The 13,481-nt window shown below is 42.9% G+C and overlaps 1 protein-coding gene across 5 annotated transcripts in view; it reads left to right on the top strand.

The window, feature by feature from the left end:
• Positions 1–13,481, top strand: part of nek10 (NIMA-related kinase 10) — a 122,684-nt gene that overhangs the window by 5,092 nt on the left and 104,111 nt on the right. For all 5 annotated transcript variants that reach the window (XR_011889711.1, XM_072283170.1, XM_072283172.1 and 2 more), the window contains exons 2-3: positions 955–1,066; positions 8,573–8,633. Coding sequence is in view for 4 of the 5 variants with exons in the window: in XM_072283170.1 (XP_072139271.1) it covers positions 993–1,066; positions 8,573–8,633 (135 nt within the window). In the remaining variant the exon portion in view is untranslated. The remainder of the gene's footprint in view (positions 1–954; positions 1,067–8,572; positions 8,634–13,481) is intronic.

Raw genomic sequence — 13,481 nt, 5'->3', positions numbered from 1 at the left:
AAAATGAGCAGCATTGGCACAGGGGACGAGTGTGATGGAAGTCAGTGAACAAGTCTGTATCCAAGTGTCACATGCCACTCAATTCAAAGGAGACAGTTTTGCCCAGCATGTATTGGGATTGTAGAAGTTGGCTGATGCCAAGCAATTTGTTAAACATCTGAAATGTGCAGTCCTGAAACAATGTCATTACCAGATATCAAAGGATTGGCTTTGATTTTTTTTCATGTTGATGTAGAGGAAATTCTTTCTATGACCTGATCATAGAACTTTGAATAATAGTGTATAGGAAGGTCCCGAATGCTTATGCTGGTCTTTTTTATGGAGCTGCTTACCTTAGATCACTGCATTTTCTTCCTCATTCTGCTGTTTTTAAAACCCCGAATTCTTATCTATATAAATTTTTGATGCTGTATTGAATTTGCTTACAGTCATAACTTCTCTCATGTTTAAAAATTTTTTTGTTAATCACCACAAACCTCTTTAGTTACTATTTATAGTTTTGTTGATTGTAACTGACTTTCTGTACTCCAAGAAGAATGACTACAGTTTCCCTTACCCTGAAGTCCCTCTTTGGTCGATAGTAGTAATTAACTTTTGCATGCTTTCTAAGGGTGATGTGCAGACTGACACACAATAATGCAGCTAAGGAAATAACCCAGGATTTGATTATAAAGAGGTTTAGTAACTCCTTGCTTTGACAGTCCATTCTTTTAAAAATAGAGCCGAGCAATGGTGTATCCTTCTAAAATATCGCTTTCAACATGGTCATTGCCTTCACAGAATTACGTCTGCCACCCCACCCATACCCATACACATCCCAGTTTCTCTGTGTCTTTAAAATTGCAACATTGACTTTGTTTTTGGAACTCAAACTTCTGGAAATTTAAGCCAGAAATGTTATTAAAATGTATTTACTGTACATTTTAAGACTTTAAACCTCTTTTGTTCCAACAGGGATGGTGTTTTTAACATTGACTAAGTGACGTGCTACAATGCTTGAGCAAGACAAAAAGATTAAAGTTGCAGTAAAACCATCAGACACAAAGCTCCAAAGAACTGCAGACAAGTATGTTATTTTGTTACTGACATTACCGATACATTACTATGCAAAAGTATTAGGTGTATATATATATATATATATATATATATATATAGCATACCTAAGACTTTTACACAGTACTGTAGTAGTTTTATGTATCATACTGTATTTCTGCCTCAAAAAAAAACAAATTTCATGGCATATTTAAGTCAAGCTAAACCTGATTCTAATATGGGTACCTATTGTGGACTGAGAGTGGGAAGGGGGCAGGGAGAGGGGAATCATGATTCAGAAAAAGGGAAGGGAGAGGGGAATCGTGGTTGGGAAAAGAGGAAAGGGGAGGGGAGGGAGTGGGAAGCACTAGAGATATATTCTGTAATGGTCAATAAACCAATTGTTTGGAATAATATGCCTTGCCTGTTGTCTCAGGGCTGGGTGTGTCTGCACCTATGGTACCCCTGCCCCTGGCACTCCTCTGCCTCCTGTCCTACGCCCCTCTTGCTGCACTCCATCATCGTGATTCTCGCCATCCTTTGCTCCCGCCAGATTTACAAACTCACTCTCTGCTCCATGTTGACAAATACAGTACTGTGCAAAAGTCTTAGGCACCCTAGCTGCAGTGTATGTGTGTGTATATTTAGTAAGACCATGAAGCAAGGGAGCAGTATTTAGCCCAATCAGCCAATTGAGTATGCTCCACCATGGCTGATTTAGCATCCCTCTCAACTGCATTCTCCTGCAATCTTTGGCACCCTTACTGATTAAGAACCTATCAACTTCCACTTTAAATATACCCAATGACTTGCTTCCACAACTGTCTGTGGCAATGAATTCCACAGATTCACTGCTAGAGAAGTTCCACCTCATCTCTTTTTTTTTATTAAGTGCAGTCATGAGCAATAGCCAGATCAGAAATGATGATCAAGTCAACTAGTTCCCAAAGAGAACTCTGATAGGCCAATCAGATGGTTCACTGCTGCTTAGCGATAGAACACAAAAAAAATCATGTACAATTAAGAAACATTAAAAAATAGTAGAAATACTGGAGTCATGATGATCATGATGAAGTCTGCTGGAGAGAGATGTTTATACATGTGCTGTCCTCCATAATTCAAAGAGATTGAAGGATAAGGTTGCAGGGTGACAAAACGTGGCAGGAGCACTTGGAACTAAAAACTAATCCCTACCAGGAGAAAACAGCACCTGTTCTTTCCGCACTGTTCTCCAGCAGTTTAAGGACTAAGTCCAGCCGGAACATAACTCACAAGTGCTCTTGAAAGTCAGGTATTAACCCTACCTACCAACAACCAAGCATTGCCATCCTGGTCCCTTTCATGATAGCTTATGAAGAAGCATGTGACTTCCCTCCCAGAGATGATAGGTGTTCGTGCACTTGACTCTTGAGGGCTTGGACCCCATCGTCGCAGATGTTTCCAACCACAGCATCTGGAAGGCTGTTCCAAATTCTGACAGCACAGTGAAGGAAGCTTCTATCCAGTGTGTAGGTTCTCGCATCAGGCATAGAAACAGCATGAGCAGGCATAGATAAACTTGATCGTGTGGTGCGCCGTCTCTCATAAGATGAAGGCAGCATGGCGTGAAGGTCTGCAGGGCTGTGGCTGGTGTGAATTTTGTATAGCACAGTAGCTGCAGCAACCTGTTGTCTGTGGTGTAAGCTACTGATGGCTAGCTTCTCACGAGCTGAGGCTTCATCTACACCTATAATCCTGAGAGCCTTTCTTTGAATGGAATCAAGCTGGCTGAGGACACTCTGTGAGGCATTCATCCATGATAAGCAGGCATTCTCCATGATACCTCAAACCTGGGCTTTGTAAACCGCGGCTCTGCCCCCTTTGTCTAGTTTGGATGCTACTTTCCGCAGAGCTCCAAAACTTTGTTCAGCCTTGTTTGAAATAGTGGAAAAGTGTTTATTCCACACCAACTTGCTGTCAATATTAACACCAAGGATTACCAACTCCTTCTTTAAATTCAGCTTGCAGTTCCCAAAATACAGGTCGAGGTTAGATGGATTCCTCTTCCTATACATCAACGTCGCCTTGCACTTAGTAGGCTCAAAGGTGACATTCCAGTCGTCTGCCCAGGCTTTCATCCTGTCAAGATCCCTATTCAGGCCTGCTGCCACTGTATTACTCTCTCCTGCTCTAATTGGTGCAAATAGTGTGGAATCATCAGCGTACAGGTATAGCTCGTTACTGCATGCATCAACCAAGTCGTCAATAAAGATAGAAAGCAGAAGTGGCCCAAGTATTGAACCCTGTGGTACAGATGCATTGATGGTTGAAGAATCAGAAGCTTGACCAGAGATAACAACTTTGATGGTCCGTCCATGAAGGTAGCTCTGCAGCCATCTAAGCAGCTTTCCAGATATTCCTTGGATCTCAGCTTAACACAGAGTCCATTATGCCAGATCTTGTCAGATGCTCCTTTGATATCCAGGGCTATGACACACACACTTCTCCACCTTTGTCCAAGAAGGTGTTCCACATTTGAGAAAAGGTGGTGAGGAGATCGGTTGTACTGTGATCAGGTCTAAATCCATACTGCCTACCTGAAATGAAGTTGTTACGGAGTAGGTAATTCTGAAGTTGTTTGTGGATTGCTGCTTCCATTACCTTGCTGGTGACACTGAATAAGTATATGGGGTAGTAATTTGTAGGATCAGCTCTGGAATCCCACTTGTGTACTGGTGTTACTGATGCTATTTTCCATTGTTCTGGGAATGCACCACTCGAGAAACATAGCTGGAAGAGGCGGCAGAGAGGACTTGCAAGTTCTGCACTACATTCCTTTAAGACCCTAGTTGGAATCTGGTCAGGGCCAGATGCTTTATCAGGCTGAAGCTGTTGGATAATTTTCCTGGTGTCTTTAGGTTTGAAGATGGTTTTGTTCAGCGAGGTGGTAGTAAGCTGCCTGACATCTGGTGGCTGGTCATTAGCATTTGTGAGCCAACATTTATCTGCAAAAGCCCGACAGAAAACATTGGCCTTATCCTTTGCCATTGTAGGTACAGACCCATTGTGCTCTGTTCTTCCAGAGAGGGAGTTCACAACATTCCACCACTCCTTGCTGCTAAGGTTACCACCGGTTAAGTCATTTTTGAGTTTGATGTTATGGTTTCTTCTGGCCTGTCTCTCTGCTCGATTGTATGACTGCCTAGCCTGTGCAAACTTCTCCTTATTAGCAAGGGTGTTGCACTTCTTTAGATGGCAGGAGAGATGACGTTTCTTCTTTGCTGCTCGTCTGCACTTGTCATCTGTTCTAAATGGATGTTCCTCAATTCTGAGGCAGTGCCCTCTGGCTGTAAACTCCTCCACTATAGGAAATATCCACTCTATCTAGGTCTTTCAGTCTATCTGAAATATTTTTTTTTAATTAATACACTTGAAACCTGTTTATCTGCTGCAAATGCAAAAAAGTGAGTCAATGGAAAATGTTGGAATGTGAAGTCTACACAACAGTCTATCTGTGTCTGGAAACGGAAAATTCAGGTAGCTCTAAGCAAGTCAAGGGACATTTGCTATTGGAATTAATATTTTGGATCAATGTCCTTTCATCAGATCCATGGGCTTTTTGACCTTCATTAGGTTGGAGCTTACTAAATAAACACATACGAGCAATATTGTTGCAATAATCTCTGCTCATTCATTTAGAAAGAAGTCACAATTTCCTCTCTGGGAAAAGCAATAGTTTCTTAAAGGGCTTTTGCCTTCCCTAATTTAAGTTCAAGTTTATTGTCGTTCAACCACATATGAATACGGCCAAAGAAAACAGTATTCCTCCAGAACCAAGGTACAAAAGACAGTACCAACAGTCATACACAGCACAAGGCACATGTAGCACACATAAGTTATCAGTAAAATACAGTCACACAAAAAACTATAGTCTAAGACCCTGAGTTTATGAATGTTGCAGCAATCTGCAGGCAAACACAATATGGCTTGTCTTCTGCTGAGCGAACGCCGGGGGCAGTCCTGACTGCAACATGGAGGCCACACCACACCACACCACCTCTGGTGAAGTGCACATTCTCTGACGCCTCTCTCCTGATTGGCCGTACACAGGTGATACCACAACTTGAGGCCTCATCCTCGCGACGACTGAGGCCACGCAGCTTCTCCACCGTCTGCCAATAAATTAGTAAATTGGTCTTGCAGTGTTCCACATTAACAATGTTCAATAGGGTCTTGAGATCACAAGAAAAGTGACTAAGACGATCACTGTCTGTTAGATTGCACACCTGCTTCATGCCCCGACTACTCCGATGCCTCTCTGATGCAGGCAGCAGCATGATCTGCACCAATTCCAGCTCTTTCAGTTTCTTCACCAATAAGCAACTCATTGATGAGGTCAACCTGCAGTATGTTAAGTTCTTAATGTACAGCAGGGTTTAGCAATCTTAAAACATACTTTTAAGAAGGACAGTAACACTTTTGGTTGATCCCATAGATGTCGCTGCAATCGAACGTGCCTCCATATTAGAAGGTTATTTGGTCACAAGATATTTAAGATACTTAACTGAAAAAACTATTAGTATTCTGCTTTATATTATGGACTAGTTTGCCCTCATATTTCATCTTTTCCGTTCTTATAGCTTTTTTAGTTGTCTTTTGTTGGATTTTAAAAACTTCCCAATCATCCAACTTCCCACCTACTTTTGCTACTGTTTATGCCCTTTCCTTGGCTTGTATGCAGTCCTTAACTTCCCTTGTCAGCCACTGTTGCCTAGCCCTACTGTATGAAAACAGTTTTTTCTGTAGGACGTATCTATTTTGCTCCCTATGAACTATTCTCAGAAACTTCATCCACTCTGTTCTGCCGTCATTCCCACCAGTATCCCCCTCCAATCCACCTGGGCAAGCTCCTCTCTCATGCCTCTGTAATTCACTTTATTCCATTGCAACACTGATACATGTGACTTATGCTTCTCCCTCTCAAATTGCAGTACAAATTCAATCAGATTATGATCACTGCCTCCTGAGGGCTGCTTTATGTTAAGATCTGGGTTATTACACAATGCCCAATCTAAGATAGCCTTTCCCCTAGTAGGCTCAAGCACAAACTGCTCTAAAAAGCCATCTCGTAGACATTCAACAAATTCCCTTTCTTGCGATCCGACACCAACCTGATTTTCCCAATCCCCTGGCATATTGAAGTCCCCCATACAATTGTGTCACTACCCTTATTATATGCCTTTTCCAGCTCGCTTTGCGATCTCAGTCCCCATCTCAATTACTGTTTGGAGGCCTATATATGATTCCCATAATGGTTTTTTCACTCCTGCGGTTTCTTAACTCCACTCGCAAAGATCTGACATTCTCTGACCTCTTTCTAAAGATGTAATTTCATCTCTTACCAATAGAGCCACACCACCACCTATCTTCTTGGCTGTCCTTTCAATACAAAGTATACCCTTTGATATTAAACTCCCAACTGTGACCTTATGTGCCTCCATGACTCAGTGATGCCCACAATGTCATACCGCTCTAACTCTAATTGCGCCACGAGTTTGTGCACCTTATTCTGAATGCTACATGCATTTATATACATGTAGTCCCTTCGGCCCACAATATTGTGCTGAACTAATTAAATTAGTAATCCAATAGCTTTCTGCTGTCGTCAGAGATATTACTCCTCTGTTGGTTAGGGTCAACCATGGGTACAGCATCCTAGCTGTCTGTGTGATATGCAATCCAGTACATAAGCCAGGGCGGTATGATATGGAGAGCAAGCTGTTGCCTATGCAGCAGGCTCTCCCTCTCCATGTCGCTGACGGATCCAAAGGAGCAGTAGAGACCGATACAGTGTGGCACAAGTCAACATTGACCTCAATGTAGGACCTCCTTATGGTATCCAGCTCCACACTTTTCCTTGGGGGTTTACTCTCAAGGCCTTCCCCATGAGTAAGTATAGCTGCGAGGCAGTGGAAATTTGAAATCAGAGTTTTCCTTCTCCTAGATGAACTGTCAAACATGGCTGAAGAGCCCCATCTGCCCAAAACTACTGGTCTTAAGGCGCTAGTAACCCACCTTTGCCCCTTATCCTGTCAGTAGAAATGGTTCCACGGGGCTTAGTAGCTAAGCCACACATGAAGGCCAGGAGCTGGAGCTGGTTGTCAAAAGCTATTTAAGATGCATAGCATTGGGAGCATTTAATAGGTCATAGCATTTTATCCCCATTACTACCTCCCAGCTTTAACAACCTTAAGGAGATATTTCCAATAGACTTTGAAATGCTTACAGTGATGTGAATTAGCTGTACTTGCCCACTATATTAGTGAGTAGAAAGTGTAGGATTTATGGACTCTGGAGCAAGTAAATTTAAAAAATATCATCATTGATAACAACTGCTGATTAACCTCTGGAGGAAAAAACCATGTCGGGTTTTCTCTATATGTCTTCTTTCAGAAGACAACTTATATTGAGACTTAAAATAATAAAAGGTTTTCTTCACGCCTTCTATCTCCCTTAATCCCACCCACATTTCCCAATCTTTACTCCTTATCTAAATCTAATCCAAGTGACTGCTTAACACTTCCTATTGTAGGCACAATGAGGACTCTTCACTATAATTGGTAAAGTATCCTATCAAGAGTATATAACATCTTCCCATCGTCAGTTACTCTGTAAAGTACATTAAATTGGAGTAAAATACAAGCTGGTGCAATTTTCTGGGTGCTCCCAGTGGTAGAAATGGTGAACACCGTTGGTTGGCAACTGTAAGTGGAAGAAATGTTTATACGGATGTAAAATTTTGATGGAACTGAAGTGATCACTGAAAGAATATGATTCAGATGTATATTCTATATCTTCCTACATTACAATTTTTCCAAAAGGACATTTTTGGCTGTAAGAAGCTTTGGCGAGTTTGAGGACCAAAAATGTGCTGTGTAGTATCAGTATAGTTCTATGTTTCATTTGTAAAAGAGCAGAAAAGCAAATAGAAACATGAGGATAGGTTGGGTGAGCCAGGGCTTTTCTCTTTGGAGCGAAGGAGGATGAGAGGTAAATTGATAGAAGAGTGCAAGATGATAAGGGCCATAGACAGAGTGGATAGCCAGAGGCTTTTTTCCAGAGTGGAAATCGCTAATACATGGGCATAATTTTAATGTTCTTTGAGGAAAGTATAGCAGGGTGGTGAGGGGTGCCAGAGGTACTTTTTTTTACACAGTGTGCTGGGTGTATGGAGCACCCTGCCAGGGTGGTGGTAGAGGTAGATGCATTGTGCACAAACAAGAGAATCTTACATAACCACATGGTTGATGGAAAAATGGAGGACTGTGTAGGGTGGAAGGGTTAGATTGATCTTAGAGCAGGTTGGAAGGTCAGCACAACATAGTGGGTCAAAAGACCTGTACCTGTGCAGTAATGTTCTATGGTCCATGTTAATACATATGAAAGTTTTACAGCCATTCATGTTAATACATATGAAAGTTTTACAGCCATTCATAGGAAGAAATGATTTACTATCGCCTAATTAATTCAGTCATTTTATGTTAAAATGTTTCTGTTTTAGAGAACACACAGATCTCAAACGACTGCTTAATCTCTTGAACGTACCAGCAAGCAAGCAGCAGGTACGTTCACTGGTCATTAAGAAGGAACTTCAGAAAGGGAAAATTATTAATCTATGAGATTTATGTTATTTCCAAATGGAAACTAAGCTCAAATGTACCAACAATGTAATAAATCTCAAATGATAATGATATTATCTCAAATAGAAACTTATTTCATCTATGGCATTTATGTTATCTCAAATGGAATCTAATTTACTAAGAGTAAATATGGTCATTAGTAATAAAGAGCCATTTATTTTCTGCTTAAAATACATTATTGGCAATTGCTGCATTTCAGTTTATTTCCTATCTGTTTGAACCTAGAAATTGTGCTTAACAAATATCAGCAGGGAATTTCTCAGTGTATTTGTTCATTACTTTAATACAGATCATTTATTTTAACTAAATCAGCAACACTTTTACAGAAATGAATTAAATCTGTGTATGGATACCAATTTAAGTATCTTCAGCTCAAACATGATCATTGATGATATAGTATGTAAATAATTGATTAGGTGGTAAAAGAAGGTCGATGGCATGCTTGCCCTTGCTGTTACTGGTCAAGACATTGAGCTGAAGAGCTTGGAAGTTATGTTGCAGCTTTATAAAACTAGGAAGGCTGGATCTGGAGCACTCCATTTAATTGTGGCTGCTCCATTATAGGAACAATGTGGACACTTTGGAAAAGGTGAGGAAGAGGTTCACCAGAATGCTGCCTGGATTAGAGGGCATGTCTAAAAGGAGGAGTGGATAAACTTGTAACACACATCAAAGTTGCTGGTGAACGCAGCAGGCCAGGCAGCATCTGTAGGAAGAGGTGCAGTCGACGTTTCAGGCTGAGACCCTTCGTCAGGACTAACTGGAGGAAGAGTGAGTAAGTGGATAAACTTGTGTTGGTTTCTTTGAAGTGGCAGGGGCTAAGGGGAGACGTGATAGAGGCTTATAAGATTATGAGAGACTTAGGTCGACAGCCAGTATCTTTTGTCCAGGGAGGAATGTCTAGTACTAGAGGGCATGCATTTCAGGTGAAAAGGGGTAGCTCAAAGGAGATATGTGGGGCAAGTCTTTTTTTACTCAGAGAATGGTGGATGCCTGGAATGCACTGACAACAGTGGTGGAGGCAGATAACATGGAGGCACTTGAATGAGCAGGACATGGAGGGATTAGTTTAGTTAGGCATTTAATTACTAGTTTAATTAGTTCCACACAACTGAGTGAAAGGACCTGGTCTTGTACTGTACTGTTCTATTCTAAGGCAGTTCATAATTCTATGACAGAATGGATTTGACTACCAATTGACAGTGTTGAAAATTGAGAGACAACTGTTTGAAAATTTCTAGTGAGTTCTATGAGCATTTTCCTAATGTCAGTCTCAGAATGCACCAACTCTAGAAGAATTCTGAACTCCAGTGTCAATTGTTCATAGAGTCATAGAGAATTACTGCACAGAAACAGGCCTTTCAGCCCATCTAGTCTGTGATGAACTGTTATTCTGCTTAGTCTCATTGACCATAGCCCTCCAAACCCCTCCCATCCATGTTGAAGACAAATGTTTAATCTTATTGAAACATTTTACTGTTAAACAATAAAAAGGAAAACTTTAATGAAATTAAATTAAATACATAAAATATATTAAAATATGAAAATATTTAACATTCCATTAAACCTTGAAATACTTAGCTGAGAAAATAACAGTCAAAACATAGTTTGTTTTTAGGCTTCAGAGGCAGCAGTTATGCCTCAGTGCATCATTAGCAACAGAGGAGCTGAAGGCAGTGTGGACAGGGCCAATGAACTTAACCTGTTCTTTAACAGATTTGACATTGTGGCCCCTGCTCATCCCCCACATGAGCCATCTGTTGTCGGCCCCCAACCAACACATATTCCACTCTCCCCTCCTACGTCTCCTCACAGTCCCCCACCCTGCTCTCATGACTATACCCCTTCCCCACACGAAACCACCACGGTGGGCTTCACAGCTCTACAGGTGAGAAGACAGCTGAAATGTCTCAACCCAAGCAAGGCTGCAGGACTGGATGGTGTCAGTACCAGGGTGCTCAAAGCCTGTGCCCCTCAGCTATGTGGAGTACTTCGCCATGTATTCAACCTGAGCCTGAGGCTCCGGAGGGTTCCTGTACTGTGGAAAACGTCCTGCCCCGTCCCTGTGCCGAAGACACCGCGCCCCAGCGGCCTCAATGACTACAGACCTCCCACATCATGAAGACCCTGGAGAGACTTGTTCTGGAGCTGCTCTGGCCTATGGTCAGGCCACACTTAGATCCCCTCCAGTTCGCCTACCAGCCCCGACTAGGAGTTGAGGATGCCATCGTCTTCCTGCTGAACCGCGTCTACACCCACCTGGACAAGCCAGCGAGCACTGTGAGGCTCATGTTTTTTGACTTCTCCAGTGCGTTCAACACAATCTGCCCTGCTGTGCTGGGGGAGAAGCTGACAGCGATGCAAGTGGATGCTTCCCTGGTATCATGGATTCTTGATTACCTGACTGGCAGACCACAGTATGTGTGCTTGCAACACTGTGTGTCCGACAGAGTGATCAGCAGCACTGGGGCTCCACAGGGAACTGTCTTGCCTCCCTTTCTCTTCACCATTTACACCTCGGACTTCAACTACTGCACAGAGTCTTGTCATCTTCAGAAGTTTTCGGATGACTCTGCCATAGTTGGATGCATCAGCAAGGGAGATGAGGCTGAGTACAGGGCTATGGTAGGAAACTTTGTCACATGGTGTGAGCAGAATTATCTACAGCTTAATGTGAAAAGGACTAAGGAGCTGGTGGTAGACCTGAGGAGAGCTAAGGTACCGGTGACCCCTGTTTCCATCCAGGGGGTCAGTGTGGACATGGTGGAGGATTACAAGTACCTGGGGATACAAATTGACAATAAACTGGACTGGTCAAAGAACACTGAGGCTGTCTACAAGAAGGGTCAGAGCCGTCTCTATTTCCTGAGGAGACTGAGGTCCTTTAACATCTGTCGGACGATGCTGAGGATGTTCTACAAGTCTGTGGTGGCCAGTGCTATCATGTTTGCTGTTGTGTGCTGGGGCAGCAGGCTGAGGGTGGCAGACACCAACAGAATCAACAAACTCATTCGTAAGGCCAGTGATGTTGTGGGGATGGAACTGGACTCTCTCATGGTGGTGTCTGAAAAGAGGATGCTGTCTAAGTTGCATGCCATCTTGGTCAATGTCTCCCATCCACTACATAATGTACTGGGTGGGCACAGGAGTACATTCATCCAGAGACTCATTCCACCGAGATGCAGCACAGAGCGTCATAGGAAGTCATTCCTGCCTGTGGCCATCAAACTTTACCACTCCTCCCTTGGAGGATCAGACATCCTGAGCCAATAGGCTGGTCCTGGACTTATTTCATAATTTACATATTACTATTTAACTATTTATGGTTCTATTACTATTTATTATTTATGGAGCAACTGTAACGAAAACCAGTTTCCCCGGGATTAATAAAGTATGACTATGACTATTAAAAACTCAGATCTCATGCAACAAGACATAACTTTAGTTTTGCGTTACATCATTTAAATTCACAATGCTTACTTCAAAAATATCCCTGTGTAAAATGAACACACGAGCTTCTGCAGATGTTGGAAATCAGAGTCACACACACAAAATGTTGAATGAACTTAGCAGGTTGGGTAGCATTTATGGAGAGGAATAAACAGTCAACGTTTCAGCAAATCTTCATCAGGACTGGAAAGGAAAGATGAAGAAGCTCGGTTAAAAGGGTGGAGGGAGAGGAAGAGTACAAACTGGAAGGTGATAGGTGAAGCTGGAGGTAGGGGGAGGGAGGATGAAGTAAGAAGCTGGGAGATGATTGGTGGAAAAGGTAAAGGGTTGCAGGAGCAGGAATCTGATAGGAGAGGAGAGTAGACCATGGGACAAAGGGAAGGATGGGCACCAGGGAGAGGTGATAGGCAGGTGAGGTAAAGACAAGGAATAGGTGGGGGGGGGACACAGTGGGGAAATGAAGAAGAGGGAAGAGGGAAAGAGGAGGGGAAATTTTACAGGAAGTTGGAGAAATCAATGTTCATTCCAACAGGTTTGACGCTATCCAGGTGGAATGTGAGGTGTTGCTCCTTCAATGTGAGAGTAGCCTCGTTGTGGCAGTAGAGTTAGCTATAGATTGACTATTTTCCATTGTGGCCCTTCTCTTACCTCTTCTCCTCATCTGTCTATCACCTCCTCCTTCCCTTTACACTTCTTCTACTTCATCCTCCCCTTCCTGCACCCACCTCACTTCACCTACCACCCTCTAATTTGTACTCCTGCCCCTCCCCCCACCTTCCTCCCCCTTCCTTTCCAGTCCTGATGAAGGGATTTGGCCTGAAACGTTGACTATTTATTCCTCTCCATAGATGCTGCCTGACCTGCTGAGTTCCTCCAGCATTTTGTGTGTGTTGCTTCCCGTCCCATGATCCTCTCCCTTCTCCAGCCTTGTATCCCTTTTGCCAATCACCTGTCCAGCTCTTGGCTCCATCCCTCCCCCTCCTGTCTTCTCCTATCATTTCGGATCTCCCCCTCCCCCTCCCACTTTCAAATCCCTTACTCACTCTTCTTTCAGTAAGTCCTGACAAAGGGTCTTGGCCCGAAACGTTGACTGTACCTCTTCCTATAGATGCTGCCTGGCCTGCTGCATTCACCAGCATTTTTTGTGTGTGTTGCTTGAATTTCCAGCATCTGCAGATTTCCTCGTGTCTGCAGAATGTATTGTGTAGGTGATAATTGAGATCAGGTGAGGGGGAAGCTAGGTGGGTGGGATAGGGTGGGATGAAGTGAGAAAATAGGAGGTGATAGGCAGAAGAGCTGAAGAAGAAAGAATCTGATAGG

This window comes from Mobula birostris, chromosome 19, assembly GCF_030028105.1.
Source record: "Mobula birostris isolate sMobBir1 chromosome 19, sMobBir1.hap1, whole genome shotgun sequence".
Taxonomy (NCBI): Eukaryota; Metazoa; Chordata; class Chondrichthyes; order Myliobatiformes; family Myliobatidae; genus Mobula; species Mobula birostris.
Note: the sequence above shows the minus strand (reverse complement) of the source record. Positions and strands in the feature narration are given on the sequence as shown.